Source organism: Trichomycterus rosablanca, chromosome 23 (genome assembly GCF_030014385.1).
Source record: "Trichomycterus rosablanca isolate fTriRos1 chromosome 23, fTriRos1.hap1, whole genome shotgun sequence".
In the NCBI taxonomy this organism is placed as follows: Eukaryota; Metazoa; Chordata; class Actinopteri; order Siluriformes; family Trichomycteridae; genus Trichomycterus; species Trichomycterus rosablanca.
Window position 1 is genome coordinate 15330774 of NC_086010.1, and position 18606 is coordinate 15349379.

The 18606-nt window shown below is 42.9% G+C and overlaps 1 protein-coding gene across 2 annotated transcripts; it reads left to right on the forward strand.

Annotated features, from left to right (window-relative positions):
- The first annotated feature begins 1392 nt into the window (after window positions 1–1392).
- On the forward strand, window positions 1393–18606 carry mtmr6 (myotubularin related protein 6). Of its 2 annotated transcripts, XM_062985716.1 has the most exons (14): window positions 1393–1529; window positions 3505–3624; window positions 6891–7053; window positions 7159–7316; window positions 10991–11119; window positions 11804–11938; window positions 12032–12164; window positions 12258–12367; window positions 13137–13262; window positions 14158–14207; window positions 14453–14653; window positions 16658–16792; window positions 16884–17010; window positions 18042–18606. In XM_062985716.1, exons 1-14 carry the CDS (start codon window positions 1506–1508, stop codon window positions 18354–18356), a joined length of 1926 nt encoding a protein of 641 aa, XP_062841786.1. In that variant the 5' UTR covers window positions 1393–1505; the 3' UTR covers window positions 18357–18606. The 2 variants fall into 2 exon arrangements, with proteins under 2 accessions (XP_062841786.1, XP_062841785.1); XM_062985715.1 differs by having other exon boundaries at window positions 11804–12164.

Consider the following 18606-nt stretch of genomic DNA (forward strand, 5'->3'; position numbering starts at 1 on the left):
TAAAATAACTTAAAATGCTGCTATATTCTTAAACTGCACAATTTTTCTGCACCTTAAACGACTGCTGCTATGTGCCTTTTTACTACCTTAGTTTATTTTTATTTCTATTTTTACTCATTGTATATAAAAGTCTTTATAGTTTAAGTTTATATATATACTGTTTTTATTCTGTTAGTTTAATTTGTGTTTTTATGTATAATACTTATATTGACGTTTGGAGGACGAACAAAGTAAGAATTGTATTGTACAGTGTAACTGCTGCAACTCTTGAATCTTCAATCTCATTCAGGTGGAAACCAGAGCGCTCTAATAGACATTGACCAGAGCTTCAATGAGCTTCAAACTCAGGTTCCTATTTTTTTTTAAACTTTATTTTATCAATCATCAATCTAATAATTCATTGATTCATCCATTAAAATGTATTTATTCATTTATTTTATTTTATTTTTTTAATATGTAGTTTTATTCACTTGGTAATTTACTTTTTAATGATTTATGTATTTGTAAAATTATGTACTTATTTGATAGATCATTAATTTAGGGATGGAGCAATACTTTCTTACTAGATGTGTGACTGTCAAGGCCAGTCAAGCTCGTCCACTCCAACATTAATTATTATTATTGTTATAAAGCTGTTTATGTCGCTTACTTAATAGGTAGAGCAGGTTCTGATAGACTCAGAAACTCAGAAATCATGTTATCTAAGATGTAGCATAAACTAGTGTTTATTTTAAAGATGCTGCCATTGTACATCATGAAAAGCAATTGGGCCTTGTCAGACCTCCCTAATACCCACATGAGTGAAGAAGCAAATCCTAGCAGTTGTGTTCAAAATATAGTAACTGAGAAGAATAAATGCTGTTACAGCCACAAAGCAGATTCCATATTAATGCTATTGTTTTTTAAATATGTTTTTTTCCCCAATAAGCATACAGCATGCAGATGTTATGATGAGATGTCCAACTTCTATAATTACAAAAAGCAGCAACAGGGACAAGAATAGAATATGTATTTATTTAAATATTGTTCGATGTAACTTTGGAATGAGAGTTTTTAGTTTAATTACAGTATATACGTAGACAACAACAACTAGAATACATTTATATTTTTATTTTCTATAGACACGCCCAATTAGGAAGTCTGGAAACTATGAAGAGTTGCTGTTTTTTTCACACCTGTTTTCGGTTAAATCCCGCCTCTCTTATTTAACGGACTAGACTTTCTACCAATAATATCCTGCATATTCTCCAAACGCGATCGCTGATTTGATAATATACTTGTCAATATAAATATCTGACCAATCATACGACTGGATGCGAAAAAGTCAAAAACGGGTGTGGTAAGAAGGAAAACAGAGGTTGAGTAACGTTAGAAGCAGATGAATTGTAGACGGGGTGTAGCTTTAGTGCGGCATATTTTCTTTGCTTTTTTCATGTGAGATTTTATCGGTTTACAACATTTTGGCACATATCGGTGGATCGCTGACAAACGGCTGCGGGCTTATCATGGAGCACATCCGCACCCCAAAGGTAGCAAATAAATGACATTAAACTAATTGCACTGCATGATTGTATTGTAATTCACTTTAAGAACGGTGTAAGATTGTATTTCTGTGCAGTGACTGTTAAATCATATGTTAAATTACATGTCATCTAACAGTTCTGCATTTTCTGAGTATTTACTATATAATTGCTAATGTTGTTAGCTTTATAGCTCGTGCTGTATTTGTATAAATGTGTCTTTTTTCTACAATTACTTAAATAATACCTAATATCTTATTATTAGCACTAATTCCACACGCACTTGTTTGCTTGTTATTATAAATATTCTTTATTTTAACCATAAAGTAACGCTCATCATCCAAAGAAGTCAGATGTGAAGAAAATAGGGCTGTATCCTGAATTGTTTTGTATTTCCGAGATAGGTGCACTCTATTAACAGGAGAAATAAAAAGGAACAGGGTTATGTAGTGCACTTGAGGTCCGGTAGTGAGCCATTTAGGATACAGCCACAACCTGAGTTCGGAAACCCAGTTGTGAACGTGATGGGAGAATTAAATTCGAAAATGTTGTTGTTAAAACATTGATAGAATTGTTTCCTTTGCTTGATAAAATATATATTTTTTATTGTAATAATTTATTAGGAACTAAAAACGCCATCAAAACACAGGTTTAAATAAAATGTATCATGTACATTAAATTGCTCCGTACCCCCTACACAAGTGCACTACATACACATGCGAAATAAAGAGTTCTAGGTCATATGAAGTGCACTTCCAGTTCCAGTAGTGTGGTATTTGAATTACGGCCTCACAGCGATTCTCTAAACCCAGTTTTGATAGCAAATGATAGGGAGGGAATTGTTGTTAGATGGTTAATTATATGTACCTAGAAACTGTCAGTAATGGTATAATTAAAATGGTTAATGCTGTTAGCTATAGTGCTTGTTCTCTTAATGACTTGGCATTTATTTTAATGTCTGCTTTTTTTCATTTTCAATATGACCTGTCTGGACTGCAGGAAGGCCAGTCTACCACCTCCACTTTCAGAATACAGACCCATACTGTTCTAATACATGCAGGATGTAGCTCCTTTTACTTATGCTGTTGGCACTTATAGACCCCCATAAACAAGTTGAAAGATTGTCTTATCAGATCAGAATAGGCAATTGGGTGCATCGGTTCATTTTAGGTGAGCTTGAGTTCTGGGTAGACGGCTGCATTTCTGGACACTGGACTGGACATATATTTACATTTACATTACATTTTCAGCATTTAGCAGACGCTTTTATCCAAGGCGACTTACACAATGAGTGGAACACGATGAGCAATTGAGGATTAAGGGCCTTGCTCAAGGACCCAACAGTGGCAACTTGGTGGCTTGAACCGGCAACCTTCTGTTTACTAGTCCAGTACCTTAACCACTGAGCTATCACTGGCCCATACATACACACACATACATACACATACATACACATACACACATACACACATACACACACACACACACACTCCTTCTGTCACGCCGTCCAGATACTAACGGCATCGTGGGAACGTCTCCGGCGCTGCGGCTCAACGTTTGGACCCTTAGATAAGGCCCCTAACACACAACCGCTGGAATGTAAATAATAACAATGCAGGTCTGTGGCTACATACACTACACAGCCAAAAGTATTTGGAACGAGGCGTAAATGCAGTTTCCTTTCCGGCCGGCGTGACTTCTGTCTGTTAACAAACCACACAACCTGGGGTGGAAGTTAATAGTCAGCAGCATGTGGTCTTCATATTGCCTTAGTCTCTATCCTCTTGAAGTCATGTCTTTAACATGACTAGTGCGAGGAATCCAAAGTGTGTAAAACAGAAGGTTAAAATCCTAAATAAATAAATAATTGACATGTTAGTATTACCTCACTGGATGAGCTCAGATCAGTGAGGGTGGGTCCCCCTTTCATACCCGACTGACTCACTGATGCTCGATTTTTCTGCTCTGTGTTTTTATCCGGCAGGTCGAGCAGGTGAAGCTGCTTGATCGTTTCAGTAACAAGTCCACCACAGGAACGCTGTACCTGACAGCTACGCACCTCATCTTTGTGGAGAGCAACGCACCAAGTGCTCAGGAAATATGGGTACATAGAGTATAATGGGCTTATACTGTTTACATTTCTTTATTGCATTCTACAGTATTGTATAGTGTGCTCATGGTGCAATCCCAACAACTAGGACCCCAACTTCTGGGAAGAGTAGGCAGTCTTATAAGTATATGTACACATTTAACATTACGTGAAGATGTTCTTCTGGACCAAACAATGCCGTTTGTACAGTCAGCATGCTCAGCTTTGTGCACATATGCTGTGTGGTTTATCCTGTTACTGCTCCCTTTTGTTTTGTAATATGTGACTACACCCATCCTACTGCAACTGTATATGAGCAGATTCAGTCTTGCCCAAACGTTTGGCCAGCCTGGTTATAATCCTATTATCTGTTAGCCTAATCTAAAACCCTAATTGTCCTCCCAATTTTAGCATAGCTGATTAACTCTGAGGAGGGTATCCGTTCGCCCATACTACAGTGGATTTACACATGAGGCCTCCTCCACTTCTGTGAAGGCGCCTCAGGCTGCTAACCAGGGTCCTTACAGGGGATTGAAGACCCCACCCACTTATTAGACCCAGCAGACCGATGGCCAATTTTTTCTGCTGCAGGCACTGCCAATTGTGCCCGCTAGAGGGCGCCCAGTCGACCGGTAGCTAGTGCTGGACAATAATTCGATATCGATATATATCGCGATAGAAAATGTTTCAATAACGGTGATATGATTTTTAAACAAATTCGATCGATATGCATTACGTCGGTGCGCGATGACGTACGCCACAGGCACGAAGCCGGTGCTCAGCGTTACCGCTCTGATTACACGCCGCTACAACACGGTGGATATCGGCGGCTAAATGAGTTCAACAGCTGTGAGTGAACGAGCATCCACAGTTAAAAAAGAAGCAGTAGAAATAGTTGATAAGAGAGGAAAGACTAGACTCTTTTTTTCTGTATTCTTTAAGCACAGCATCTGCTGCAGCAAATTCTGCAGCAACTCTTAAGCACTTTTTATATTCTTTATCCTGGTTGAGCACTTTTGTTCGAAAATGTTTACATACAAATAATAATCAGTCCATGTTGTGGATTAAAGTTAGTTAAGACCAGAGGTGGAAAGTAACGAATTACATTTTTTTTGTTTGTACTTTTTTGTTTTTGTGTTTTCACAGCCTGTAATTTTACTTTTACTTAAGTATGTTTTGTATTAAGAATTGTAATTCGCTACATTTTAAATAAGATCCGTTACTGAGTAAAATAATAAACGCTAAAGAAATCGCTGCAGTGAATTCTGCGATGGGGAGTCGGATCTTTTGTCTCGGTTCCTTTTAAAGAGCCGTATATATACATAACGACTCCCAGAAGCGCGAATCGATTCCTTAATTTCAGTTTAAAGGGCCGTTCAATAGATTCGAATCATTCTACGACACATCACTAGTGGTTATACAGTTTAAAAAAGGTTTATGGGACTAAAATGACACATTACACACCCCTAAATGTTTTAAATGTTGTATCAACATGTTTCTTCTATTATATTTGAATTAAAAACAACTATTGTGAGATGTATATCCACTTGTCCTGTTTGCATTACACAGAAGAGACCCCCCCTGCTGTTAATAAAGTAACTAAGTAACGTTTACTCATTTTAAATGAGTTACCTTTTACTTAAGTAGATTTTTAGACTAGTAACTTTACTCGTACTTAAGTAAAAATTCATTAAAGTAATAGTACTTTTACTTGAGTACAATATTTTAGTACTCTTTCCACCTCTGGTTAAGACATATGTTAATATATTATATTATATATTGTCAAAGCTTATGTTTATTTGAGAATGATGTCGTGTTTTTGTCTGTATACAAATGCTGAATACAAGTAAAAGGTAAAAGCTAATTTATTTGTATTATTATTATTATTATTTCTAAAATATTATGTAGTTGTAAAGGGTGAGATTTCATAGACTTTGCAAATAAATTTTTCAGAGGTTCGCAGGTACAGCCTTTCAATGTTGGTGTTCCTGGCAGATTTTCTGACATTTGTATTATTCATATCGATATCGGAATTATATCGTATCGACCGAAATTAGGAGTTATATATAACCAGGGTCCTTCCAGGGGTTTAAAGACCCCACCCACTTATTAGACCCAGCAGACCCACTACAGTGGATTCGGCACATGAGGCCTCTTCTACTTCTGTGAAGGCGCCTCGAGCTGCTAACCAGGGTCCTTACAGGGGTTTGAAGACCCCACCCACTTATTAATCTGGTCTTTCCCACCCAGCAGACCGATGGCCGATTTTGTCTGCTGCAGGCACTGCCAATTGTGCCCGCTAAAGGGCGCTCAAGCCGACCGGTAGCAGAGTTCAGAATCCCAGGGTGTGAAAGCCTGGACTGAAAAGCGGGTGCCACTCAGGTGGCGCAACGATAGCACACCAGAGCTGGGATTTGGAATACATTGTACAGAATCTCAGCCCTGCCGTTCGGCTGGGCGGCTATATGAACGTCTGGCTGTCGTTCATCCAGGTAAGGGAGCCGGGTAGGGACCTCATGATGCAATTACGACCTCTGCTGGCTGATTGACGGCGTCTGCACAGAGTCGAGGAATGATGCTGATCAGGGTGTGGCTGTCCGTGCACAAGGCTGATCCACATATGAACTCGCCTCGTGCAGGTGAAAAGATGCAGTCGGGTACTGCTCACGTGCCGGAGGGGTCGTGTGTCAGTTCGCTCTCCTCAATCGGAGGCGGGGGTCAGCACCAGTACAGAGGAAGCATGACGCAATGGGGTAAAAATTGGACGCGCTAAAAATGGGATGAGAAAAAGAGGGTGGGCTCTTCAAATGTTGTGCGAGGACCCTGGTTAGCAGTCCGAGGTGTCCCCTAGTGCCAGAAGTTTGTGGAGTACGTAACCTTCAAATTAACCAGACAACACAATTTCTGCTGTAAAATCTGGTGGTGGTAGCATCATGTTATGATGAAAAGCTGCTAAAAGCATAAACTAAAATACATTTTAGGAAGATTGACCTGAACTCTGCTAAAGCAACACTGGAGAGGTTTTAAATATTAAAAATGGACAGGTCCCGGCAGTGTTAAGCAAAAATCTGAGACCAACTTGGTGTGCACTGAAGACTTATCTATGTAGACTGCTGTAAAAGATGGCAGGGTGACTAAACCATCTACTAAACCAGGGGGTTAAATACTTAAACAGTTTTCCCCTTTTTGTCTTCACAGACACGTGAGTGAGTGTCTTGTGTATATAGAAATGAAATGAAATGGACTTGAGTTGACCCCATTTGAATGCTTTCTTCCTACAGATCCTTCACCATCACATAGCGTCGGTGGAGAAGCTCTCTCTCACCACCAGCGGCTGCCCGCTGCTCATCCAGTGCCGCAATTTCCGGGTCGTTCACTTCGTGGTCCCGCGGGAGCGAGACTGCCACGACGTTTACAGTTCTCTGGTCCGGCTGCTCCGCCCAGGTGGGCACCTCTAAAGTTATATTGTTATGTTGCCACTTCTACTCCAGATGGTCACTTTATATGGTGACCTCGTGATCGTGTGCTCACTCTTTACTTTGTGTGTAGTGTCGTACGACGAGCTGTACGCGTTCTCCTACAATCCGAAACAGAACGAGCAGCAAAGGGACGAGGGATGGCAGCTCCTCGACCTCGCGGCCGAGTTCGAACGCATGGGCGTACCATGTGACCAGTGGCAGCTGACCGACGTCAACAGGGAGTACAAGGTACGTCATAGAGCCTGGTGAGGAACCACGCTCAAAAGAGCGAGTATAGCGTTAGACTTCCATAATATCAACAAACCTGAGTGATTGTATGTGAGAGGCAGAATAACAGCAACCCAACATTAAAGATCACCACAAATCTTGTCTGAGGCAGATGTGGACAACCCTGGCCTTGGAGGGTCAGACTCAACACAGTGAGAAGACCCAACACACCAGAGGGCAGCAGTAGCTCAGTATTAAGGTACTGGTCAAGTAATGAGAAGGTTGCTGATTCAAGCCCCACATCTGCCACTGTTAGGCCCTTGAGCCCTTGGATTGCATATGGTCATGAATGTAAGTCACTTTCAATAAAAAAACAAATAACATTTATAGTGCAGTTATAACCTGGCAGTTAAGGTACTGAACTAGTAATCAAAAGGTTGCTGGTTCAAGCCCAACAACTGCCGGGTTGCTTCTGTTGGGCCCTTGGATAAAGGCGTCTGCTAAATGCTCACCAACTCACTTTCTTAACCGCTTATCCAATCAGGGTAGTCGGGGGGTTGGCTGCTGGAGCCTATCCCAGCTTTTCAATGGGAGCAAGGCACACAGTAACACCCTTAACGGGGCGTCAGTCCAACACAGGGCAGATATACAGTGTATCACAAAAGTGAGTACACCCCTCACATTTCTGCAAATATTTCATTATATCTTTTCATGGGACAACACTATAGACATGAAACTTGGATATAACTTAGAGTAGTCAGTGTACAGCTTGTATAGCAGTGTAGATTTACTGTCTTCTGAAAATAACTCAACACACAGCCATTAATGTCTAAATGGCTGGCAACATAAGTGAGTACACCCCACAGTGAACATGTCCAAATTGTGCCCAAAGTGTCAATATTTTGTGTGACCACCATTATTATCCAGCACTGCCTTAACCCTCCTGGGCATGGAGTTCACCAGAGCTGCACAGGTTGCTACTGGAATCCTCTTCCACTCCTCCATGATGACATCACGGAGCTGGTGGATGTTAGACACCTTGAACTCCTCCACCTTCCACTTGAGGATGCGCCACAGGTGCTCAATTGGGTTTAGTCCATCACCTTTACCTTCAGCTTCCTCAGCAAGGCAGTTGTCATCTTGGAGGTTGTGTTTGGGGTCGTTATCCTGTTGGAAAACTGCCATGAGGCCCAGTTTTCGAAGGGAGGGGATCATGCTCTGTTTCAGAATGTCACAGTACATGTTGGAATTCATGTTTCCCTCAATGAACTGCAGCTCCCCAGTGCCAGCAACACTCATGCAGCCCAAGACCATGATGCTACCACCACCATGCTTGACTGTAGGCAAGATACAGTTGTCTTGGTACTTCTCACCAGGGCGCCGCCACACATGCTGGACACCATCTGAGCCAAACAAGTTTATCTTGCTCTCGTCAGACCACAGGGCATTCCAGTAATCCATGTTCTTGGACTGCTTGTCTTCAGCAAACTGTTTGCGGGCTTTCTTGTGCGTCAGCTTCCTTCTGGGATGACGACCATGCAGACCGAGTTGATGCAGTGTGCGGCGTATGGTCTGAGCACTGACAGGCTGACCTCCCACGTCTTCAACCTCTGCAGCAATGCTGGCAGCACTGATGTGTCTATTTTTTAAAGCCAACCTCTGGATATGACGCCGAACACGTGGACTCAACTTCTTTGGTTGACCCTGGCGAAGCCTGTTCCGAGTGGAACCTGTCCTGGAAAACCGCTGTATGACCTTGGCCACCGTGCTGTAGCTCAGTTTCAGGGTGTTAGCAATCTTCTTATAGCCCAGGCCATCTTTGTGGAGAGCAACAATTCTATTTCTCACATCCTCAGAGAGTTCTTTGCCATGAGGTGCCATGTTGAATATCCAGTGGCCAGTATGAGAGAATTGTACCCAAAACACCAAATTTAAAAGCCCTGCTCCCCATTTACACCTGGGACCTTGACACATGACACCAGGGAGGGACAACGACACATTTGGGCACAATTTGGACATGTTCACTGTGGGGTGTACTCACTTATGTTGCCAGCTATTTAGACATTAATGGCTGTGTGTTGAGTTATTTTCAGAAGACAGTAAATCTACACTGCTATACAAGCTGTACACTGACTACTCTAAGTTATATCCAAGTTTCATGTCTATAGTGTTGTCCCATGAAAAGATATAATGAAATATTTGCAGAAATGTGAGGGGTGTACTCACTTTTGTGATACACTGTATATGTATATACAGTGAGGAAAATAAGTATTTGATCCCCTGCTGAGACTTGAACAGTCTATAATTTTTATGGAAGGTTTATTTTAACAGAGAGAGACAGAATATCAACAAAAAATCCAGAAAAAAAACATTAAATAAAAGTTATAAATTAATTTGTATTTAACTAAGGGAAATAAGTATTTGATCCCCTACCAACCAGCAAGAATTCTGACCCCCACAGACCGGTTATGTGCCCATGAGGCACAGAAATTAGTCCTGTCCCTGTATAAAAGACTCCTGTCACAGAATCAGTTTCTTCCGTTCAAATCTCTCGACCACCATGGGCAAGACCAAAGAGCTATCAAAGGTTGTCAGGGACAAGATTGTAGACCTGCACAAGGCTGGACTGGGCTACAAGACCATCAGCAAGAAGCTTGGTGAGAAAGAGACCACTGTTGGTGCGATCATTCGAAAATGGAAGAAATACAAGATCACAGTCAATCGCCCTCACTCTGGAGCTCCATGCAAGATCTCACCTGGTGGGGTAAGAATGATTCTGAGAAAGGTGAGGTCAGTCCAGAATTACACGGGAGGAGCTTGTCAATGATCTCAAGGGAGCTTTGGTCTTGCCCATGGTGGTAGAGAGATTTGAATGGAAGAAACTGATTCTGTGACAGGAGTCTTTTATACAGGGACAGGACTAATTTGTGTGCCTCATGGGCACATAACCGGTCTGTGGTGGTCAGAATTCTTGCTGGTTGGTAGGGGATCAAATACTTATTTCCCTTAATTAAATACAAATTAATTTATAACCTTTATGTAATGTTTTTTTTTTCTGGATTTTTTGTTGATATTCTGTCTCTCTCTGTTAAAATAAACCTTCCATAAAAATTATAGACTGTTCAAGTCTTTGTAAGGGTATAATATACGTATATATATATATATATATATATATACACACACACACACACACACACACACACACACACACACACACACACACACACACACACACACATATTCACCTATAGGGCAATTCGGTGTCCCCAATTAACCTGACTGCATATTTTTGTACTGTTGGAGGAAACCCACACAGACACAGGGAAAACATGAAAACTCCACACAGAAAGGACCCATAACGTCCCGCCTGGGGATCGAACCCAGGGCCTTCTTGCTGTGAGGCGACGGTGCTGCCCACCGAGCCACCGTGCCGCCCCCGCCTGCTAAATGCTAAATTTAAATATCAGTGTAAATAGACTGTAATGGCCATGTAGTGCATAATCCTAACGTGCTGAGATACAAGCTCGTAGAAATGATGATACAGTATCCATCACTGATCTGATTTTGTTTCACATGTTGCTTGATGCTAACAGTGGTCAATCGGTAAAAAACAAGGTCAGCAAGAGCACTGATGTGTGGTTCCACTCCTAGTTAAATGTAAACAAATAACACACATTGTTCTTGTGTTTGGCCAGGTGTGTGAGACGTATCCCAGGGACCTGTATGTCCCCATCACGGCCAGTAAGCCGATCATCGTCGGAAGCTCCAAGTTCAGGAGCAAAGGTCGCTTTCCCGTCCTGACCTATTTTTACCAGGAGAAGAAGGTATGACGACATCACTAAAAATATATACACAGTCGAGTCACATTATTATGACCACTAGCTAATATCCAGAGTAACCAGCAGCTACACAGACTGGGAGTGACTCAATAAGGTCCTGCTAGGTCGTCACAGGCAGGGGCGTAGCACCAAATTCTGGGCCCTGTGCACAAGCAGTGCCCATGGGCCCCGCTCACCCCAGTCCAGACTCCTTCTAGACTCCTCAAGGGCCCTCCCCCGAGTTGGGGCCCTGGTAACTCAGTCCCACTTTTCACCCCACTACGACGCCCCTGGTCACAGGTATCTGTAGCCACTCTGGGGGCGTGGAGGAGGATCCATAGAGCGAACACGACCATCAAGGTGGTCCAACAGGTGCTCAGATGGGTTCAAGTCTGGGGAATTAGGGGGTCAGGGTAGTACTTGGAAGTCTCAGTCATGCTCTTCCAAACAATGTGGGACATTCCTAGCCGTGTGACGTGTCGCATCGTCTTGCTGGAAGGTCCCATCCGGCCCAGGGAAGACAATCAGCATGTATGGGTGCACGTCATCTGCAAGGATGGAGACTACCTTCCACACCTTATATACCCACCAAGCCTTCATAATAATGTGACTCGACTGTGTAAATGATAACTGTAATAAGCATTGATCACTTTGGGGTTTGATTAGACTGAATCGTGTTTGTCGTTGTAGGCGGCGCTGTGTCGATGCAGCCAGCCTCTCTCGGGCTTCAGCGCGCGCTGTCTGGAAGACGAACACATGCTGCAGGCCATCAACAAAGCCAACCACAACAACCGCTTCATCTACGTTATGGACACGAGGCCTAAGGTGCGGCACTCGCCGTCTCTCGTCGTCCTCTTTTTCTGTCCCCGGGTTCAGGTAAAGTTTTATAATCATGCGAGTTCTCTAAATCTGTTGCAGTTGAACGCATTGGCGAATCGGGCGGCGGGAAAGGGGTACGAGAACGAGGACAATTATTCCAACATCCGGTTCCAGTTCGTTGGCATCGAGAACATCCACGTCATGCGAGCCAGCCTGCAGAAGCTGCTGGACGGTTGGGCGAAATCAGATGTTTGAATTGTCCCAAGTAGATCCTACTCGTCTTCACACTGAAAGTCTTTCTTGTTCTTGGTCTTTCTTTCCTTAGTGGTGGGCACACGTGCTCTCTCAATGACTGATTTTCTGGAAGGGCTTGAGAACAGTGGCTGGTTGCGCCACATCAAGGCCGTCGTCGACGCTGCCATCTTCCTTGCAAAGGTTGGTCTTGCTTTCCTCCTTGTTTCTACACTCACTGTCCATATAGGGGAACTTTGTTGCTCTACCTTTTACCCTGTTCTTTAATGGTCAGGACCCCCACAGGACCACTACAGAGCAGGTATTATTTAGGTAGTGGATGATTCTCAGCACTGCACTGACACTGACATGGTGGTGGTGTGTTAGTGTGTGTTGTGCTGGTATGAGTGGAGTTCTTAAATACCGTGTCCACTCACTGTCCACTCTATTAGACACTCCTACCTTGTTGGTCCACCCTGTAGATGTAAAGTCAGAGACGATCGCTCATCTATTGCTGCTGTTTGAGTCGGCCGTCTTCTAGACCTTCATCAGTGGTCACAGGACGCTGCCCACTCATACCAGCACAACACACACTAACACACCACCACCATGTCAGTGTCACTGCAGTGCTGAGAATGATCCACCACCTAAATAATACCTGCTCTGTAGTGGTCCTGTGTGGGTCCTGACCATTGAAGAACAGCATGAAAGGGGGCTAACAAAGCATGCAGAGAAACAGATGGACTACAGTTAGTAATTGTCGAACTACAAAGTGCTCCTATATGGTAAGTGGAGCTGATAAAATGGACAGTGAGTGTAGAAACCAGGAGGTGGTTTTAATTTTATGGCTGATCGGTGTGTGTGTGTGTGTGGGTAAATACGTATATAAATATATATACTGTATATGCATACACATATATACATACATATATATAGAATAACAATGTTATTTTAATCTTTTTTATCTCTGCAGGCAGTAACAGTTGAGGGTGTCAGTGTACTGGTTCACTGCTCAGACGGTTGGGATCGTACAGCTCAGGTCTGCTCCTTGGGGGCGCTGCTCATGGACCCCTACTACCGCACCATCAAAGGCTTCATGGTACCAGATTCATTGAATCCTATAAAAATCTTCATGTTTTGTTTCACCCTGTAATACGAGAGTTCTTCAAAAAGTTTCCGCACTTTTAAAAACTATTTATTAAGAATTTAAAAAACAAATGACATCACTTTTCTACATAGTAATCTTCCTTTGCGGTGCATTTTTTCTGAGCGCGTAGCCACTGATGCACCTCTGCTTTCACATCATCACATGGAAATCTTCTTCCCCTTAAAGCTTCTTTGAGCATCCAAAAAAGGGGGAATCAGATGGCACTAAATCCGTTTCCAACTAAAATATAAAAGTGCGGAAACTTTTTGAAGATCCCTCACACAACAGAGCTGTATCGATGCTCCAGAACATTTGGCTACTTGGGTTAGGTGGGTTAACCAGAAGCATCTGACTATCTAACCCAGGTAACCAGAAGCACTGAACACTCGTTCAGCTGAACACCGAAAGCTTCCGTTTATTTGTGGCGTCCGGACATTTGATGTGAACTCATTCATTTTCTAAACCGCTTATCCAATCAGGGTTGTGTGTGTGTGTGTGTGTGTGTGGGGGGGGGGGGGGTGTTTTCAATGGGTGCAAGGCACACAGTAACACACTGGATGGGGCGCCAGTCCAACACAGGGCATACACACACACATACACAAACCAATAGGGCAATTCAGTGTCTCCAATTAACCTGACTGCATGTTTTTGGACTGTGGGAGGAAACCGGAGCTCCCGGAGGAAACCCACGCGGACACTGGGAGAACATGCAAACTCCGCACAGAAGGGACCCGTACCGCCCCACCTGACGATAGAACCAGGACCTTCTTGATGTGAGGCGACAGTGCTACCCACTTAACCCGTGTTGAAGTGTTGTTTACATTTTCTTTCTCTGCTATACTTTAAGGTACTGATTGAGAAAGACTGGATCTCTTTTGGCCACAAGTTTGCGGACAGGTGTGTATGAGCAAGATTCTTCTCACGTTTGAGGAAAAAGCCAAATATAAGCATTTTCAGAAGTGGCCTTAGACTTTTGGGCTATAAATTCAGGTAATTTGGTCATTGTGAAACAGCATCCACATGAATCAGTCAGTAGTTGACTTTTTGGGGTTTAATATGAGGGGGAAAATGATGTTTTGTTGGTGCTTGGTTGCTTAAGAACTGCTTATCAGAGACTTATCAGTTATGTTTCACCTCCTTAGGTGTGACCAGTTGGACGGTGACCCGAAGGAGGTGTCTCCGATATTCACTCAGTTCCTGGAGTGTGTGTGGCACGTCATGGAGCAGTTTCCTCAGGCCTTCGAGTTCAGCGAGTGGTTTCTTATTCAGATCCACGAGCACGTGCACTCGTGCCAGTTTGGCAACTTCCTGGGGAACAGTCAGCGGCAGAGAGAGGAGCTGCAGTAAGTGCAGGACAGCTTTTGGGATGTCTGGGGGGGGGAAATGTGAGGGATTTTTTTGTGGAATTAGTGCAGTATATTATTCTCTGTACACGAGGAAGAGTAAACACCATCATAAAGAACTCAATCAAATGGTAGGACTATTTCTGAAAGTTCTATTTAAAAGCCATTGTCACCTAGCAAAGGTCGAGCATTAAAAACCCCCACAATTGGCTGTGTTTAAGTATCCTGCTGCTTCTGGTCTGGGCGCCTGCACAAGTTGCGGGCGTGTAGTAATATGGAGCTTATCGTGACTCTCCGTAGCCCAAGGCTGGCAGGTAATAAGAAGCGGCCTTGATCAGATCTGGGGTTGTGCAAGCGGCAGCAGATCTACAGATATTAGCCAATCACATCTGTGCAGGATATGGGTGATAACAGAACTTTTAGGAGCTGCTAACTGAGCTACTAAGCTAACTGTTCACGTCACAAACACATTAATGTGTACTACATAGTGCACTAGATAGTGTGAAAGATAATAGATTTATGTTCCCTACATAGTGCACTAATTTGTATATTAGAAAAGAATTTATGTTCCTTACTTAGTGCACTAGATAGTGTACTAGATAATAGACTTACTGTATGTTTCTTACATAATGCTTTAGGTAGCGTATTAGTTAACGGATTTAGGTTCCCTACATAGTGCACTAAATTGTATATCAAATAACGGATTTATGTTCCCTACATAGTGCACTAGATAGTATTTTAGATATGAATGTACTGTATGTTCCCTACATAGTGCACTACATAGTGAAATAGACAATTGGTTTATGTTCCCTACGTAGTGCACTAGATTGTATATCAGATCACGGATTTATGTTCCCTACATAGTGCATTGGATAGTGTATTAGATAATTAATTATGTTCCTTACATAGTGCACTAGATTGTATATTCGATCGTAGATTTATGTTCCCTACTTAGTGCACTAATTTGTATATTAGAAAAGAATTGATGTTCCTTACTTAGTGTACTAGATAATAGACTTATGTTTCTTACATAATGCTTTAGGTAACGTATTAGTTAACGGATTTAGGTTCCCTACATAGTGCACTGGATAGTGTATTAGATAATTAATTATGTTCCCTACATAGTGCACTAGATTGTATATTCGATCGTAGATTTATGTTCCCTACTTAGTGCACTAATTTGTATATTAGAAAATAATTTATGTTTCTTACTTAGTGCACTAGATAGTGTACTAGATAATAGACTTATGTTTCTTACATAATGCTTTAGGTAACATATTAGTTAACGGATTTAGGTTCCCTACATAGTGCACTAGATAGTATTTTAGATATGAATTTATGTTTCCTGCATAGTGCACTACATAACGAATTAGACAATTGGTTTATGTTCCCTACGTAGTACACTAGATTGTATATCAGATCATGGATTTATGTTCCCTACATAGTGCACTAGATAGTGTATTAGATTATGCATTCATGTTCACTACATAGTGCACTAGAAAGTATAACTAGATGATGATTTGTGTTCCTTACATAGTGCACTAGATAGTATTACATAATTAATTATGTTCCCTACATAGGTCACTAGATTGTATATTCGATCATAGATTTATGTTCCCTACATAGTGCACTAGTCAGTATATTAGACAATTGATTTATGTTCCCTACACAGTGTGCTAGATTGTATATCAGATAACGGATTTAATACGCGATCGGGAATAAAGTCTGTCTCGCCTGCGTGCGCGCGCGTGTGTGTGTGTCGCTCTTGGCCGCTCGTTCTAGATTCCGGGAGATTTTATCTGACTTGCGGGCATCGGGGAGCCGCTACGTATATGCGGGAGACTCCCGGTACAGGTCTGGACACCTGCTGTCTGGAGGCAACGATAAGTAGAGGAATACAGTGGAACACATGGGGCGTGGTGACCCTCTGGAAGAACCCACAGCTGGCTGGTGGTTCAAATGAACACAACTCATACCTAGATGTGTGTGTCTGTGTCATTTTAGGTTGAAGGAGAGGACGTACTCACTGTGGGCGTATCTGATAAGCGAGCAAAAGAATTTTATGAACCCCGTTTACAACCGGAGTGTGGCAGAAACGTACCTGGTCCTGGAGCCGTCCACACAGTCCTGGAACTTCAAGTATGGTTTTATTTAAGTTGTTATTGTTGTTTTTAAATATCCTGGTTAGTGTGGAGTGCGAGTCACAGTTCCTTGTTTTTGGGTCTTTCAGGTTCTGGAGAAACATGTACCATCAGTACGACCGCTCCATGCACCCGCGCCAGTCGATCCTCAAACACACTTCGACGTTGAAGGACAGCAACAAGGAGTTAGAAGCCACAGTACGGGCCCTGCAGGAGGTCGGTGTACCATTTGAGTCAGGGGTGGGCAAACTTGTCCCCAAGACCGCTTTATTTTGCCTTTTTTTCTGCAATACCCTGTTAATTTCACTAGATGGCGCACTCCACACACAGATATTCATTCTTTGAGTACTCATTTATATTAGTTCATCCTCCCATCAGCTACTGGTCCGGCCCGTTTGTCAGATTTTAAAACCCAGTGTGGCCCTTGAGCCAAAACGTTTCCCCACCCCTGATTTAACTTATTTTAACTGCCGATTCATATGCCACCTACACTGGTTAGCCATAACATTAAAACCACCTCTTTGTTTCTACACTCACTGTCCATTTTATCGGCTTTACTTACCATACAGAAGCACTTTGTTGTTCTACAATTACTGACTGTAGTCCATCTGTTTCTCTGCATACTTTTTAAACCTCATTTTAATGGTCAGGACCACTACAGAGCAGGTATTATTTAGGTGGTGGATCATTCTCAGCACTGCAGTGACACTGACATGGTGGTCGTGTGTTAGTGTGTGTTGTGCTGGTATGAGTGGATCAGACACAGCAATGCTGCTGGAGTTTTTAAACACAGTGTCCACTCACTGTTTTCTCTATCTAGTCGGTCCACCTTGTAGATGTAAAGTCAGAGACGATCGCTCATCTATTGCTGCTGTTTGAGTCGGTCATCTTCTAGAAGGAACACAGGAAGCTGCCCACAGGGCGCTATTGGCTGGATATTTTTGGTTGGTGGACTGTTCTCAGTCCAGCAGTGACAGTGAGGTGTTTAAAAAAAGTCCCTCATACCAGCACAACACACACTAACACACCACCCAAATAATACCTGCTCTGTAGTGGTCCTGTGGGGGTCCTTCCCACCGATGAACAGCATGAAAGGGGGCAAACAAAGCATGCAGAGGAACAGATGGACTACAGTCAGTAATTGTAGAACTACATGATAAGTGGTGCTGATCAAATGGACAGTGAGTGTAGAAACAAGGAGGTGGTTTTAATGTTATGGCTGATCGGTGTATATCACTTCCCCGCAGAAGCTGCAGAAGTTCGGAGTAAGCACGTCTCCTCTTCACCGCCCGAAGGAGCGCGGCGTCCCCCCCCGTCCACGGTCTCTCATCCTCGGCGCTCCTCGCAGCCGGAAGGAGGTCCAGCACGACAAGGACGAAGTGATCTACGGCCAGGAGGCCCTGGAGGACGAGCACGTGACGGACAGCAGCGCCGGAGAACGGACCGTAGAGGGGAGCAGCGCCACGGAGAACGGATACGCCGAGCTCCAGGGCTCGTTCGGATCCAAGCGAGAGCCCGCTGTGGTCAGCTTGGAATTCGGCGTCGCCCGGATGACCTGCTGAGAGATTCTGGAATACAGGAGGACTGGAATAAATCAAAGATTTGTATATTTAGGGTTAGTTATGAGAGACACATGAAGAACCAGTATGAATGTCTGTGTGAGGAATAAACAGAAGGATGTAAATTCATTACAGATCAGGTGGTATAAATGTTAATGTCCTGAATGAGAAGTTTGTTTTTATAAAGATTGTTAATAGCTCTAAAAATATTAAACGCTTGAATGAAGAGAGGACTGAAACTCTCGAACTAAAA

Coding starts and splice junctions, on each gene's coding strand:
- mtmr6 (XM_062985715.1), top strand. CDS start 1,506: ATGGAGCACATCCGCACCCCAAAG. Junction 12,368..13,136: donor CTGCCATCTTCCTTGCAAAG/GTTGGTCTTGCT, acceptor TTATCTCTGCAG/GCAGTAACAGTTGAGGGTGT. Junction 14,208..14,452: donor GGCCACAAGTTTGCGGACAG/GTGTGTATGAGC, acceptor TCACCTCCTTAG/GTGTGACCAGTTGGACGGTG.